Raw genomic sequence first — 13,043 nt, 5'->3', positions numbered from 1 at the left:
GGAGTGTTACTCAGCAGTGGGGTGCACCCCCCACCCCACTGCTGAGTAACACTCCCAACCATGCCCACCCAGGAAGGCTGGCAAGAACACCTGGGAGAGCCACGCAGTCCAGCCACACTCGAGCCAAGAGTATGGCAGGCAGAGGAGATTGCCTATAAAGCCAGTGCTACATGTGGAGGGTTCACTGGCTCTATCCAGACAATGGGACTAATTCATAGCCTACCCACTACTGAGTGTAGCTCCTGACCCCTCCTTACCAGAAAGCCTGATGTGGAAAAAGTGGGAGCCTATTTGGAACTGGGCCTACGGTCCCCCCAGGCAAGGGAGTGAAGTCATAGCCCCATCCACTGCTGAGTAAAGTTCTCAGCACCATCCAAACAGAAAGCTTGGCTGTAAGACCCGGAAAGCTGCATAGCCCATCAACATTTAAGCAGAGTCCAACAGGCAGAGCTGACAGTCCACAGAGCAGAGCCGGGGCCCTGTTCAGGCAGGGAATGTGTGGCACAGGTTGGCTTGAGTCAAGAGCGTAAACCAAAAACCTTTGTGGCCATACTTCTCTTGCTGTGCCTGGGCACATAAACTGATTCATAGCCCTGCCCACTGAATACCGTTTCCAGCCTGCCTGACCAGGGAACCTGACTAGAACACACAGAAAACTGTGGATCCCAGCCAGCAGGCCTCCTTACAACAGCCCTTGAACAGAGACCCCAGCCCATGATGCTCCTCATCTGCTGAGCAAAATAGGTGGACCCATTGTAGCCAGGGGGTTCAGTCCACAGCCTTGCCTGATTTAGGTACTCCAACTACCAGCCACATAGGCCCCATTCTCTTGCCCAATGAGGGCAGAGAAGCCAATTCATAGCCCCACTTACTGCTAAGTACAGTATGGACTCCTGCCAGTCTAGTAAGCCAGACCAGAGAACCAAACCAGCCATCTTACCAACTAGTCATACCAGTGGCACCCCTACCCCTGACCTCAGAGCTCAGCCAGAGGCCTCACCCAGAAATCGACCCTGGTAGCAAAACTCTACCTACCTAAGGACACTACCAGCTGACATGTCCAGAAACCCAAACTGAGGTGACTGGCAAAGAGCTATCTCTGCCAAAGCAAACCTGCAAAGTCTGGAAGAGGAGACTGCTTACTCAAAAGTGCAGATACCAATGTAAGGAATCAAGGATCATGAAAAATCCGGTAAACGTGACACCACCGAAGCAAACCGCTAAAGCTCTAATAAATGACCTTAAAGAAATGGTGTCTATGGACTGTCAAAGATTTCAGAATAATCCTTTTAAAGTTTAGCCAACTAGTAATACATAGAAAGCTAAAAATTAGGAAAATGATGGATGAACTAGAAGCTCAACAAGTAGAAACCATCAAAAAAATTGTAGAGCTGAAACAATACAATGACTGAATGAAAGAATTCAACAGAGAGCTTCAAAAGGAGACTCAACTATGCAGAAAAACAGTCAGTCATCTAGAAGACAGGACATTTTAAATAATCCAGTTAGAGGAGCAAGAAGAAAAACGAATCAAAAGGAGTGAACAAAGCCTACAAGACTTAAAAGACACAATCAAGGGCCATGTGGGTGGCTCAGTCTGTCAAGCGTCTGATTCTTGATTTCAGCTCAGGTCATGATTTCACAGTCTTGAGACTGAGCCTTGTGTTGGGCTCTGTGCTGGGCTGGAGCCTACTTAAAATTCTCTCTCTCTCCCTCTGCCCCGCTCCCCCCCCCCCACACTCTTTTTCTGTCAACAAAAAAGATACAATCGAGACAAGCAATATTTGTATTAAGGGAATTCCAGAAGGAAAAGAATGAGAAGGGAATGGGTACAGAAATTAAATTTAAAGCAGTAATGGTTTAAAACTTCCCAAACCGGGTGAGAGACTTGGACATCCCAATCCATGAGGTACAAAGGATCCCAAATAATATGAACCCCAGTAGGGCTACATTGATAGACATTGTAATTAAATTTTATGAGAAGTCAAAGACAAAGATTAAAAATCTGGAAAACAGCAAGAGAAAAGAGGCAGATTACATATAAGGGAACCATCAGGAGATTATCAGTGGACTTCTCAACAAAATTGGTTCAGGCCAGGGGAGAATAGGATGATATGTCCAAAATATTGAAAGGAAAGAAAATGTCAGCCAAGAATTCTGTATCTGGCAAAGCTGTCTTTCAGAGATGAAGAGATAAAGACTTCCCCCCCAAAATAAAGCTGAGTGAGTTCATCACCATTAGACCTGCCTTACAAGAAATGCTGAAGGGAGTTTTAGGAGTAAAAGGACACTAATGAACATCATGAAGACTGAAGAAGGTAAAACTTACTGGTAATGGTAAATATATAGACAAAGTTAGAATCTATAATGAGGTAATGGTGGTGCTTAATGTACTTCCAACTCTATTTTTTTTTAATTTTTTTTTAACATTTATTTTTATTTTTGAGACAGAGAGAGACAGAGCATGAATGGGGGAGGGGCAGAGAGAGAGGGAGACACAGAATCTGAAGCAGTCTCCAGGCTCTGAGCCATCAGCCCAGAGCCCGACGCGGGGCTCGAACTCATGGACCGCGAGATCGTGACCTGAGCTGAAGTCAGACGCTTAACCGACTGAGCCACCCAGGTGCCCCCCAACTCTATTTTAAAAGTTAAACAGGAGCACCTGGGTGGCTCAGTGGGTTGAGCGTCTGACTCTGGATTTTACCTCAGGTCATGATCCCAGGGTTGTGGGATCGAGCCATGTCAGACTCAACACTAAGGCATGGAACCTATTTGAGGCTCTCTCTCTCTCCCACTCGTGCTCTCTCTCTCTAAAATAAAAAATATTTTAAAATAAACAAAAGTTAGAAAACATTGTAAAAATAACCACAACTACAATAATCTGTTACTGGTTACACAATATAAAAAATACGTTATGTGTAATATCAATAACCTAAATGTGAGGGAGGGTGGAGATACAGGTGTGCACTTTAGAAATTCTATTGAAGTTAAGCTGTTGTCAGTTTTTTTTTTTAATTTTTTTTTCAACGTTTATTTATTTTTGGGACAGAGAGAGACAGAGCATGAACGGGGGAGGGGCAGAGAGAGAGGGAGACAAAGAATCGGAAACAGGCTCCAGGCTCCGAGCCATCAGCCCAGAGCCTGACGCGGGGCTCGAACTCACGGACCGTGAGATCGTGACCTGGCTGAAGTCAGACACTTAACCGACTGCGCCACCCAGGCGCCCCAAGCTGTTGTCAGTTTAAAATAGAGTGTTATAACTTGAAAACATTTTATGTAAGCCTTGTGGTAATCACGAGGGTAAAACCTGGAGTAATTATACAAAAGTACATGATAAGGAAGTCAAAGCATACAGATACCAGAAGACATGGCAACACAAAAAAAGAAAGCAGGATACAGAACAAGGAATTATGGTTCTACACAAACAGCCATGAAACAATTAACAAAATGGCACAAGTCCTTACCTGTGATTACTTTAAATTATATTTAATTGGATTAAATTTTCCAATCAAAACACATAGAATGGCTGAACGGATTAATTTGAAAAACATCTAATGATGTGCCTACAAGAGACTCACTTTAGTCTTAAAGACACAAATAGACTGAGAGTGAAGGGATGGAAAAAGATTTTGTAAGCAAATTGTGTACTAAAAAAAGCAGGGGGTAACTATACTTATATCACACTAAACTTACATCCAAAAATGGCGAAACAAAACCAAGAAGGTCTTTTACAATTATTACACAGTGATAAAGACGTCAATCCATCAAGAAGATACAACAATTGTAAATATTTATGCACCCAGCATCAGAGTGCCCAAATATAAACAGCAAAAACTAATAGAGCTAAAAAGAGAAAACAACAGGAATACAATAATAGTTGGGGACTTTAATGACACATTCTCAAAAATGGATAGATTATCCAAACAGATAATAAAGAAACAGATTTGAACAACACTAAAGACCAAATGGATCCAATAGACATATATAGAACATTCTATTCAACAGCAGCAGAATACCCATTCATATCAAGCACACATGGAACATTTTCTAAGATATACCATATGTTAAGTTACAAAACAAGTCTTAGCAAATTCAAGAGGACTGAAATCATACCAAGTACCTTTTCTGACCACAGTGGCCTCAAAGTAGAAATCGTTAACAGGAGGAAAACTGAAAAATTCATGAATACATGGAAATTAAACAGTACTCTGCTGAACAACCAATGGGTCAAGGAAGAAATTAAAGGTGAAATAAAAATGCCTTGACGCAAACAAGAATGTAAACAAAACATACCAAAACTTACGGTTTGCAAAGAGAGCAGTTCTAAGAGAGAAGTTCATAGAAATAAATGCCTACCTAAGGAAACAAGAAAGATCTCAAACAACCTAACGCTATGCCTTAAGGAACTTAAAAAAAAAAGTGAACCCAAACTTAGCAGAAGGAAGGAAATAACAAATTCTGGCAGAAACAAATAAAACAGAATAGGTAACAATAGAAAAGATTAACCAAACCAAGAGATGGTTTTTTTGAAAAGATAAAATTGACAAACCTTTAGCTAGACTAACGAATAAAAAAAAAAAAATAGGACCAAAATCAACAAAATTACAAATGAAAATAAAAAAGTAGACATTACAACTGAGGCCACAAAGGATCTTAAGATGCTACTATGATTGACTATATGCCAAGAAACTGGAAAACTTAAAAGAAATGGAAAATTCTTACAAACATACAACCTACCAAAAATGAATCAGGATGAAGTAGAAAATGTGACAGACCAATTACTAGTGAGGAGATTTAATTAGTGATCAACAAACCTCACAGGGAAGAAAGGCCCAGGAACAGATGGCTTCACTGGTGAATTTTACTGAACATTTAAAGAATAATTAACGTAAATCCTTCTCAAACTCCTCGATGTTTTGGAGGCGGAACACTCCCAAACTTATTTTATGAGGCCAACATTACCCTGATACCAAAGCCAGAAAAGAATACTAAAAGAAAACTACAGGCCACTATCTCTGGTGAATATAGAGGCAAAAATTCCCAATGAAATACTAGTAAACAGAATTCAGCAGCATAGTAAAAATATCTTTCACCATGAACAAGTGGTATTTACTTTTGGGATACAAGCATGGTTAAACAGGTGTCAATCTGTCACTATGATACATCACATTGATAGAATGTAAGAAAAAAAATCTCATCATCTCAATGGGCACAAAAATCACTGGACAAAATTCAACATCCGTTCATGAGAAAACCCCTTAACAAATTAGGTATACAATGAACGTACCTCAACATAATGAAAGCTATAGACAGCAAACCCACAGCTAACATGGTACTCCATGATAAAAGGTTGAAAGCCTTTCCTCTCAAGTCAGAAACAAGACATGGGTGCCCATTCTCACTCCTCCTATGCAAGGTATTACCGAAGACCTAGCCAGAGCAATCAAGGAAGAAAACATAAAAGCCATCAGAATTGCACAGGAAGAAGTAAGATGGTCTCTATTTGGAGACGACATGATTTTATATGTAGAAAATCTGACAGACTCCACCAAAAAACTGTTGGAGCTAATCTACAAATTCAGTAAAGTTTTAACAATTTTAACAATCTGATATATAAAAAAGGCATCTCACTTCAGTCATTTTGCATTTGTTTACTAGGGATGCTGAACATTTTTTATAGGTCATTTGTAAGTCTCGTGCATTGCCTTGACAAGCCATATGCTCTGTTTTTCTATCAAGGTTTTTGCATTAATCTTTTGGGTTTGTAAGCTCTGTTTATATACGAAGATCCATTATTTATGGTTAAATGTTGCAAGAATTTCCCCCTGGGTTTTCACTTGCCTTTTATTTTATCTGATGCTGGGTGTTTTTTTTGGTTTTTGTTTTTTTTGAGGTACACAAGTTATACACTTTTATATAGCCAAGCACCGATCTTTTCCTTTATGGTTTCTTTCTTTGCTTTTATGCTCCCACCTAAAGATATTTCTGGAACACACATCTGATGATACCCCTCCCTTAATTAAAATCTTCCAGGGGCTCGGGGCGCCTGGGTGGCGCAGTCGGTTAAGCGTCCGACTTCAGCCAGGTCACGATCTCGCGGTCCGTGAGTTCGAGCCCCGCGTCAGGCTCTGGGCTGATGGCTCGGAGCCTGGAGCCTGTTTCCGATTCTGTGTCTCCCTCTCTCTCTGCCCCTCCCCCGTTCATGCTCTGTCTCTCTCTGTCCCAAAAATAAATAAAAAACGTTGAAAAAAATTTAAAAAAAAATCTTCCAGGGGCTCTTAGGGATAAAAACAATTCCAGCTGTCACTGGTGCTGCAGCCCCAAGGCCCCGTCAGCCCCATAGGCACTCTGGTTAGAGTCGGCCAGAAAGTATACTTAGGCCTCTCTACTTAGCGCCCTCTGCTTGAAAAGGCACCCCTCCCCCAGCTTCATGGGCTCACTTCCCACCTCAACCCCCCCCCCCCCCTTCCTGTACATCACTGAAGCCCCGGCTTGTACAGCACGTGGTCTCCAGGGGGCTCTGGAGTGGTTTGTAAAATGCGTAACTCGAATGACAAGCCAGGTCTCAAATCACTAACTGGAGAAATGGCTCTCAGGCCCAGTTTAGGATCCCAAGATCGGACTGAGGTGCTGGGGGCGGAGGCTCCGTGACAAACCAGGCATAGAGCCCAGGCAGCACGGGCAGGGTGCTCCGAGGTGGGGGGGATGGGACGTACATATACGTAGGGGGCCGAGCTGCAGGCAGAGAGCAGAAGGGCAGAGCCCTCACGGCGCCGCCAGCCCAGACCGGGCTCCCCATGAAGCAGACGGATGGACCGTGTCAGGGAAGGACTCAGTTCTTAAAGCACCAGCCAGCGGTCAATTGAGGTTCCGAGCCGGAGCTGTCTTACCACCAAGACCCCCTTTACCCACAGAGTCCCCCACCCGAGCAAATGACACTGCTGGCTTTCTAGTCGTTTACGCCAGAAGCTGGAGTCGCTTGATCAGTCTACCTCCCACACCGCACATCCCACCTGTCAGCGCCTCCTGGGGGCTCTACCTGCAAAGTGTAGCCATTGAGGAGGGCACCTGTTGGGATGAGCACTGGGTGTTGTATGGAAACCAATTTGACAATAAATTATATTTAAAAAAAAAAGTGTAGCCAGACCACGATACTACATGATTCCATTTAGAGGACATTCTGGAAAAGGCAAAAACTGCAGGGACAGAAAACTGATCTGTTGCCGGAGGCTGGGGGAGGGGGCGACAAAGGATCTCGTGGGAACTCGGTGGCCAATGGAACTCTCCTAAGACCTTGACTGTGCGGGCGGCCACATACCCTGCTGGTGCTTATCAAAACTCACAGAACCGTGGGCTGAGAAGGGTGGGTTTCACCTTAAGTCAGGTATACTTTAAAAAATCCGGGGAAAACAAATCTACCGGGCCTCCAACCGTTTCTCACCTCGTGTAACCTTGGATTCTTAAAACGGTGTGCTCGACCCCGTTCTCCCAGCCCCGGCTCTCCTGCCCCTGTAGTCTGTTCCCCTGTAGTGTGCTCCCAGCAGTGCGGCCAGGGTGGTCCTTTTCAAACCAAAGTCACAGTTCCTGACTCTTGGACCCAGAACTCCAGGGGTCAAGGAACTATCCCGAGGTTTTTCTTCTCAGAGTAAAGGCCAAAGTTCTTACACAGCCACCAAGAGCCCACGGGACACAGTTTTGTGTCACTTCTCTGGTGACTTCCTCTTAACCCCCTCCTCCCCGGGGTGACTCCACTCCAGCCGCCATGGCCTCCTCGCTCCTCCCTGGACATGTACCGCATGCTCCCTTCTGGAATGTGTTTGCCCCCGATTTCCAGTCACATGGGCCCCAGGCCCTCATCTCTTTCAGGTCTTTGCTCAAATAGCCTCTCCTTGTGGCCTTCGCTGAGCACTGTAATTCCCTTTGCTGCCCGGCGCTTCCCCACCTCACACCCCCATCTTGCTCTCCTCTCGTTTTATTTTTTCTCACACCCCGTACATCCATCTGACATACACGTATGTCATTCCCTTCGTTTACTATGGGAGTCCTCCTCATATCGATGAGGACAGGGATTTCTGTGTCCCCCTACCCTTCCGTGCCTAGGACATTACGATGTGCCTGGCAGGTCGCATCCCCTCCAGTTACATTTGGTAGCTGGAGTCAAGGCAGGCGAGGAGGAGAGTCCCAGGAGCCAGCACAGAGGGCCACCTGTGTGTCGGCGTCTGGCCGTCCCTGCCTTTCACTCCCCTCCTCCCCGCGGGTAGTGTCGGGCATCGAGTGTGGTACGGGGGCGTGGGTGCCCGCCTGGTGGGGTGCCAGCTCTCTTTCCTGCCCTGTTTCGCCACCAGCTCGGAAGACTAACTTAACAGACCCTTTCTCCCCATTTTCTCTCTAGAAGCAGATGTTCCAGGAGAGGAGTAGCCGGATGCTGCAGGCCTTGTCCCCGAAGCAGAGCCCAGTGAGCAGCCCCACCAGGAGCCGGTCCCCGTCCCGCTCCCCGTCACCCACCTTCTCGTGGCTCCCAAACAAAACCTCACCCCCCTCCTCACCCAAAGCAGCCTCAGCCTCCATCAGCAGCATGAGTGAGGGGGATGAGGATGAGAAGTAAAGGCTGCTGGCCGATGAGAGCCACCCCGCGCGGGCTGGGGCGGGGGCGGGGTCACCGGGCTTGCCTGGGTGGGGTTGGAAGGGTCACAGTCGCAGGGGCAGCGGCTGAGCTAAGGTAAGGCCTGGGGACCAGCTCTCCCCCCGTCTCCACTCAGCCTAACATGTGGGCTCTGCATGGAGGTTTCTAGCCGGACAACCTTTACAAACCTTCTTAGCAGCATCCAGAATCACTCTACTTTAACCTTGCTAAGGAAAGATGCAGAGCACCCCCAGGAGACTTGCACCCAGTGGGGTGTCTTCTGCTTTGGTCCTTCCACCCGCCCCCACCAAGTTCACCACCCGTGGAAGCGGCCATTCCCTCAATCCGCTACTTGCAGCTCACAAGGGCCCTGCACGTTGCCTCCTCCCACCCAAGCTCTGCCAGAATAAAATGGTTTCCCATAGAGGTGGCGAAGTGCTTCTGACATAGCCAAGTTCAAGACAAATTCCAACCTTCTCAGTTGAGCCACTGAGACCTGATGTTGCAACACATCTATCCTTGCCAGTTCCAGGAACGTGGTGCAGAGACCAAGACACGCTTTAGGCCAGATACGTAAAAGGTCATCTAGCACGAACCTTAACTTCTTATCCAAAAGACAGTTTTGTTGAGAATGCCACGTAAGGCCTAATATGCTCCTGGTTGTATTTTTTCATCTTTGGTTCGACTTCACGGCCTTCCAGAAATTACCTTTCTCTGTGGGAAACGCAACAGAGAAAAACATTTTGTGTATGTGTGTGTGCGCACGTATGTCAAGAGGAGCTGCTCTGCTTTGGCTCCGAGTTTAGCAGATGCTCAAGGTCTCCCGGAGCTTCTCCTTAAAGGATGCTAACTGTGGAATGGCTTTTCCCACGTCTGACCACTTAACAATTTCATAGACCTCAAGTAACCATTTGATATACCAAACCACATAGTATACCAATAGGGGGTGCTACCTGCACGTATCTGTCCTATATATGCTCCAAATACGCTCTCCAGGGTGTAGACCATATGCAATACGAATATACGGTGGTAGCATTTTACAGTACACTCCCCTGCTCTCACCCTAATACCCTGGCTGAAATCCTCGGTCTAATGAACTACCTGGTTCCCTTGTGACTTGGGCACTTTGTCAAAAACTCATCCTGGATTCCTGTAGAAATGTCTTGTCCCAACCAGGAATCGAGCATGTTGTTCTCATGGCCTCCCGTAATAGTTCTGGAGGGAGGCTCTGAAGAGTTTCCCAGAGCAGTGTCGGAATCTCAGTTTGATCTCAGCATAGACGTGCTCTAGGTTGTTAGACCGCTACCCCGCCCCTAGGTTTGCCAAATGGGACGAGGACCCTAAGCACTCCCGTGGAGTTGTGTGAACTTCTTGGCCACTAATGACAGGTCGGGAAGGAGCAGGTAGAGTCAGGGTGTAGAACCACACTCTCAGGTAGAGGAGGCACTGCCCGCCGGTCCCAGTAAAGCCAGAGACAGCTGGGGCCCGAGCAGAGGCCCAAACCAGCAACTTGTGGGAAGAGCTCAGCATCTCTCATGCCACAAACACCCCTCTTCCGAGGCCTCGGGAACCAGCCTTCTGGGCGAGAAGTGGGGCAACCAACGAAGGAAGGTGGCATGTCTTTCCCCCTGGTGTCGGGGTTGAACTACCTCCCTGCCCACCTGGAGAGAAGTGGGGTTTACTGGGAAGCAGGACCATGAGGCTGAGCTAGCTTGGAACCCCCTTGTTGCTGGCACTCTCTCCAGAGTAACGTTGAGCAGTCGTGGGGCTGCCGCGGGGGGGGGATGCGGCACTCTAGAGGGAACCTGCCTGTAGTCAAGGCCCAGAGCGTCACCCTGCCGAGGGAGTGAGGCCCCGTGCTTCCGTTGTGCCCACTCGCTCGCCCCTCCTTCATGCAGCTGGAGCAAACTGGCGCCCAGACCCCGTCTCGGCTGCAGTGAAAGGATGAGTAGAGCCGGGCAGGGCAAGGTGGGGGAGAACAGGGGGAGGACAAAGGGGAGAAGAGGGGCCTCGAGAGCGGAAAGGACGTTAGAGGAAACTCGTGCTCTCAAACCACTTCGGGAGCTCTTTGTGTAGGAGCAACTACCTTGTGCTCACTGCACGGCCCGGCGCAGGCCCGCCCTCAGCTGAGTTGTGTTCTGAAGCAAATAATGTGGGGCTGATCGATCGGGCTGATGACGCGTCTGCGGGCCTTCTACCGCGTACTGACAGATGCCACCTATGTGACTCAGACTCAGCGCCACGAATGGGACACGACCAATGTCTGGGATGTTTCGGGGATGGGCCACGACAGCCCACGAGCCGTTCTAAAGCTCACCCTCCGAGCCCCTGCTGTCCTCCAACAGCACCCGCCCACCGTTGTGGGGCCATGAGACTACGGAGAAGGAATGCGGGGTGGGGGGGGGCGGGATTCCACAGCCTAACCGCCCAACTTTTGGCGCTTCTGGCCATGAGCGTCTTCCAGCCCACCCCCCAGGAAGAGATGGGGGTGCTCTGTGTTCGGGCCGACCAATCAACAGTAATGACCCAGAGTGAGTCAGGGCTGGAGTGAGAGATGTAGAAATTAAGTGCAGGCTCGAAGAGGCCAGCAGAAGTGAGAGAAAGCGAGCAAGCTTTAGACTGAGGACTAGAGAACAGCAGTGAGGGTTGCAGACGGGGGCCAGGTTACAAAGACGGGCGAAAACGAGGGTGGAGGGTGGAGAGTAGGGGAGCAGTCACCTTCTGCTCCCTTTCAGAGTGTCACTCACCCCCTAACAGGTGAAGAAGGAAGGCTTCCTTTCACAGACACCCAAGGTTAGCGAATACCCGTGCGGGGTGTGGGTTCCCTGCCCTCCCCAGCTCCCCCGGCTCATCACTTCTCCGTCAGCTGCCGCACCCTCTCCCCAGGGCCCTGAAATCAAACACTCACCCTTCCACCGGCTCGGAACACAGGAGAGCTCGAATATCCTAGCCACACCGAACGGCCCGCTTCTGGCAAGCCCGCCCCCACGTGCCAGGACCTTAGAAAAGCAAAAGAAACCAACCTCAAGACGAGCGACCCTGAGACCTAAGACTGCCTTCTGACCTGCTCTGCGGGCTTGGGAATCTTGCTCTTTGCCTCGGGCTGTAGTCGCTGTGAGTCCATCCCCGGAGGGAGGGACGGGAAGAGCGAGCGTGCGCCTGTGTTCTCTTCGGCTTCAGGACTTCCTTTAGCACCCAGGTGTACCCCAGGGAGACGAGCGAGCCGGCGGCTCAGACTCAGCTGAATCAGATGAGCCCGTTTGGAGCAGAGATGTTCCTGTTCCTCAGGCATCCATTCAGCACTAGTCTTGGCCATCAGACTTTTTAAAAACGAGTAAGTTCACGAGGCATTTGCAACTTCTACTTCTCTCTAGAATTGAGTTTTTTGTTGTGTCACTGCGATGTGCACCGGGACAAAGCCATAAGAAGAGCACACACTCTTAAGACTCTGCTGTACATACAAGAAGACGGAGACTCATCTGGGTTAAAGTACGACCTTACGCCCAAGCATTTGCTCTGGTGCTGAATAACGCGAACTACTGGAATCAGCCCTCCACGCCTACCCCCTCGTCCCTCCCTGACCCACCCCCGCTCCCCAGTGGAACACAGCGTTCCCAACCTGTTTATAAATAAAGGGACACGTAATTGCACGTTGGCTTGCCATGTTTCTTCAAAGTGTGCCTCTGCATTCGCGTGTACGATTGCCAGCTCAGAGGGGAAAAACCCAGGTGTGGCGGTCGTCCCGCCCATGGCCAGCTGCGGCCCCGGGACTTCAGAGGGGACTTCAGAGGGCGGGGGCTCTGCGCGGCGCGGCTCGGGGCAAAGGGCCCACACCTGACTGACGAGCCAGTTAGGCTACCCGGAGGGGAGGTCACCGGAGGGAGCCCGGTCGGGACCTTGAGTTCTAGGTTCCAGTGCTAACTGGCTTCGTGACCGAGGCCAAACCGCTTCACTTCTGTGGCCTCAGTGTCTGCTTTTGTAAAACGAGGGGGTTGACGGAAATGGTTTCTGAGGTCTTTGCCCGTTAAGGTCTCTGAATGTATGACCCGGCCCGCGGTGTCCCTAAGCTGCTCCGGCTAGGATGCTGTCACCAAGTGACCGTGAGGAAGTGCTTACCTCTCACTGAGCAGAGAGCTGGAGGGGTGGCCCAGCACAGCTGACAGCTTTCTTTGGTGGCCGCTTACACGCCCTGGCCTCCACGGGCGCTCGGGCTCCACCCACCTTCCCCATCCTGCCACCTGGTGGGGGCTTCTCACCTGTACCTAACCCGGGCGGCGTGGCCATCTCCACCACTTTAACATCTTTGGGGAAGCGCGCCTCTGATAAGACGGAAGCAGAGAGACGGGGGTGGAGGCACTACATCGGGAGCCCAAAGGCCAGCAACTGAGGCAGACTCTGCAGTGCCGAGACCCGGGCACGT

General features: G+C 49.0%; 1 protein-coding gene across 16 annotated transcripts in view; it reads left to right on the top strand.

Moving 5' to 3' along the window:
* The window catches only part of PCYT1B (phosphate cytidylyltransferase 1B, choline), a 135,820-nt gene extending 123,547 nt beyond the window's left edge, over window positions 1–12,273 (top strand). For 12 of the 16 annotated variants that reach the window (XM_040469033.1, XM_040469026.1, XM_040469036.1 and 9 more), the window contains 3 exons: window positions 8,393–8,455; window positions 11,381–11,673; window positions 11,998–12,273. In XM_040469033.1, the coding sequence (XP_040324967.1) occupies window positions 8,393–8,455; window positions 11,381–11,673; window positions 11,998–12,067 (426 nt within the window). In that variant the 3' untranslated portion in view covers window positions 12,068–12,273. Of the gene's footprint in view, window positions 1–8,392; window positions 9,050–11,380 lie in introns of those variants that run through there. The other 4 variants (XM_040469038.1, XM_040469039.1, XM_040469027.1 and 1 more) reach the window with 4 other exon arrangements.
* Window positions 12,274–13,043: the final 770 nt, after the last annotated feature.

This window comes from Herpailurus yagouaroundi, unplaced genomic scaffold, assembly GCF_014898765.1.
Source record: "Herpailurus yagouaroundi ecotype Mexico unplaced genomic scaffold, PumYag 67793, whole genome shotgun sequence".
NCBI lineage: Eukaryota > Metazoa > Chordata > Mammalia > Carnivora > Felidae > Herpailurus > Herpailurus yagouaroundi.
The sequence above is the reverse complement of the archived record's forward strand: the minus strand, read 5'-3'. Positions and strand labels throughout refer to the sequence as shown.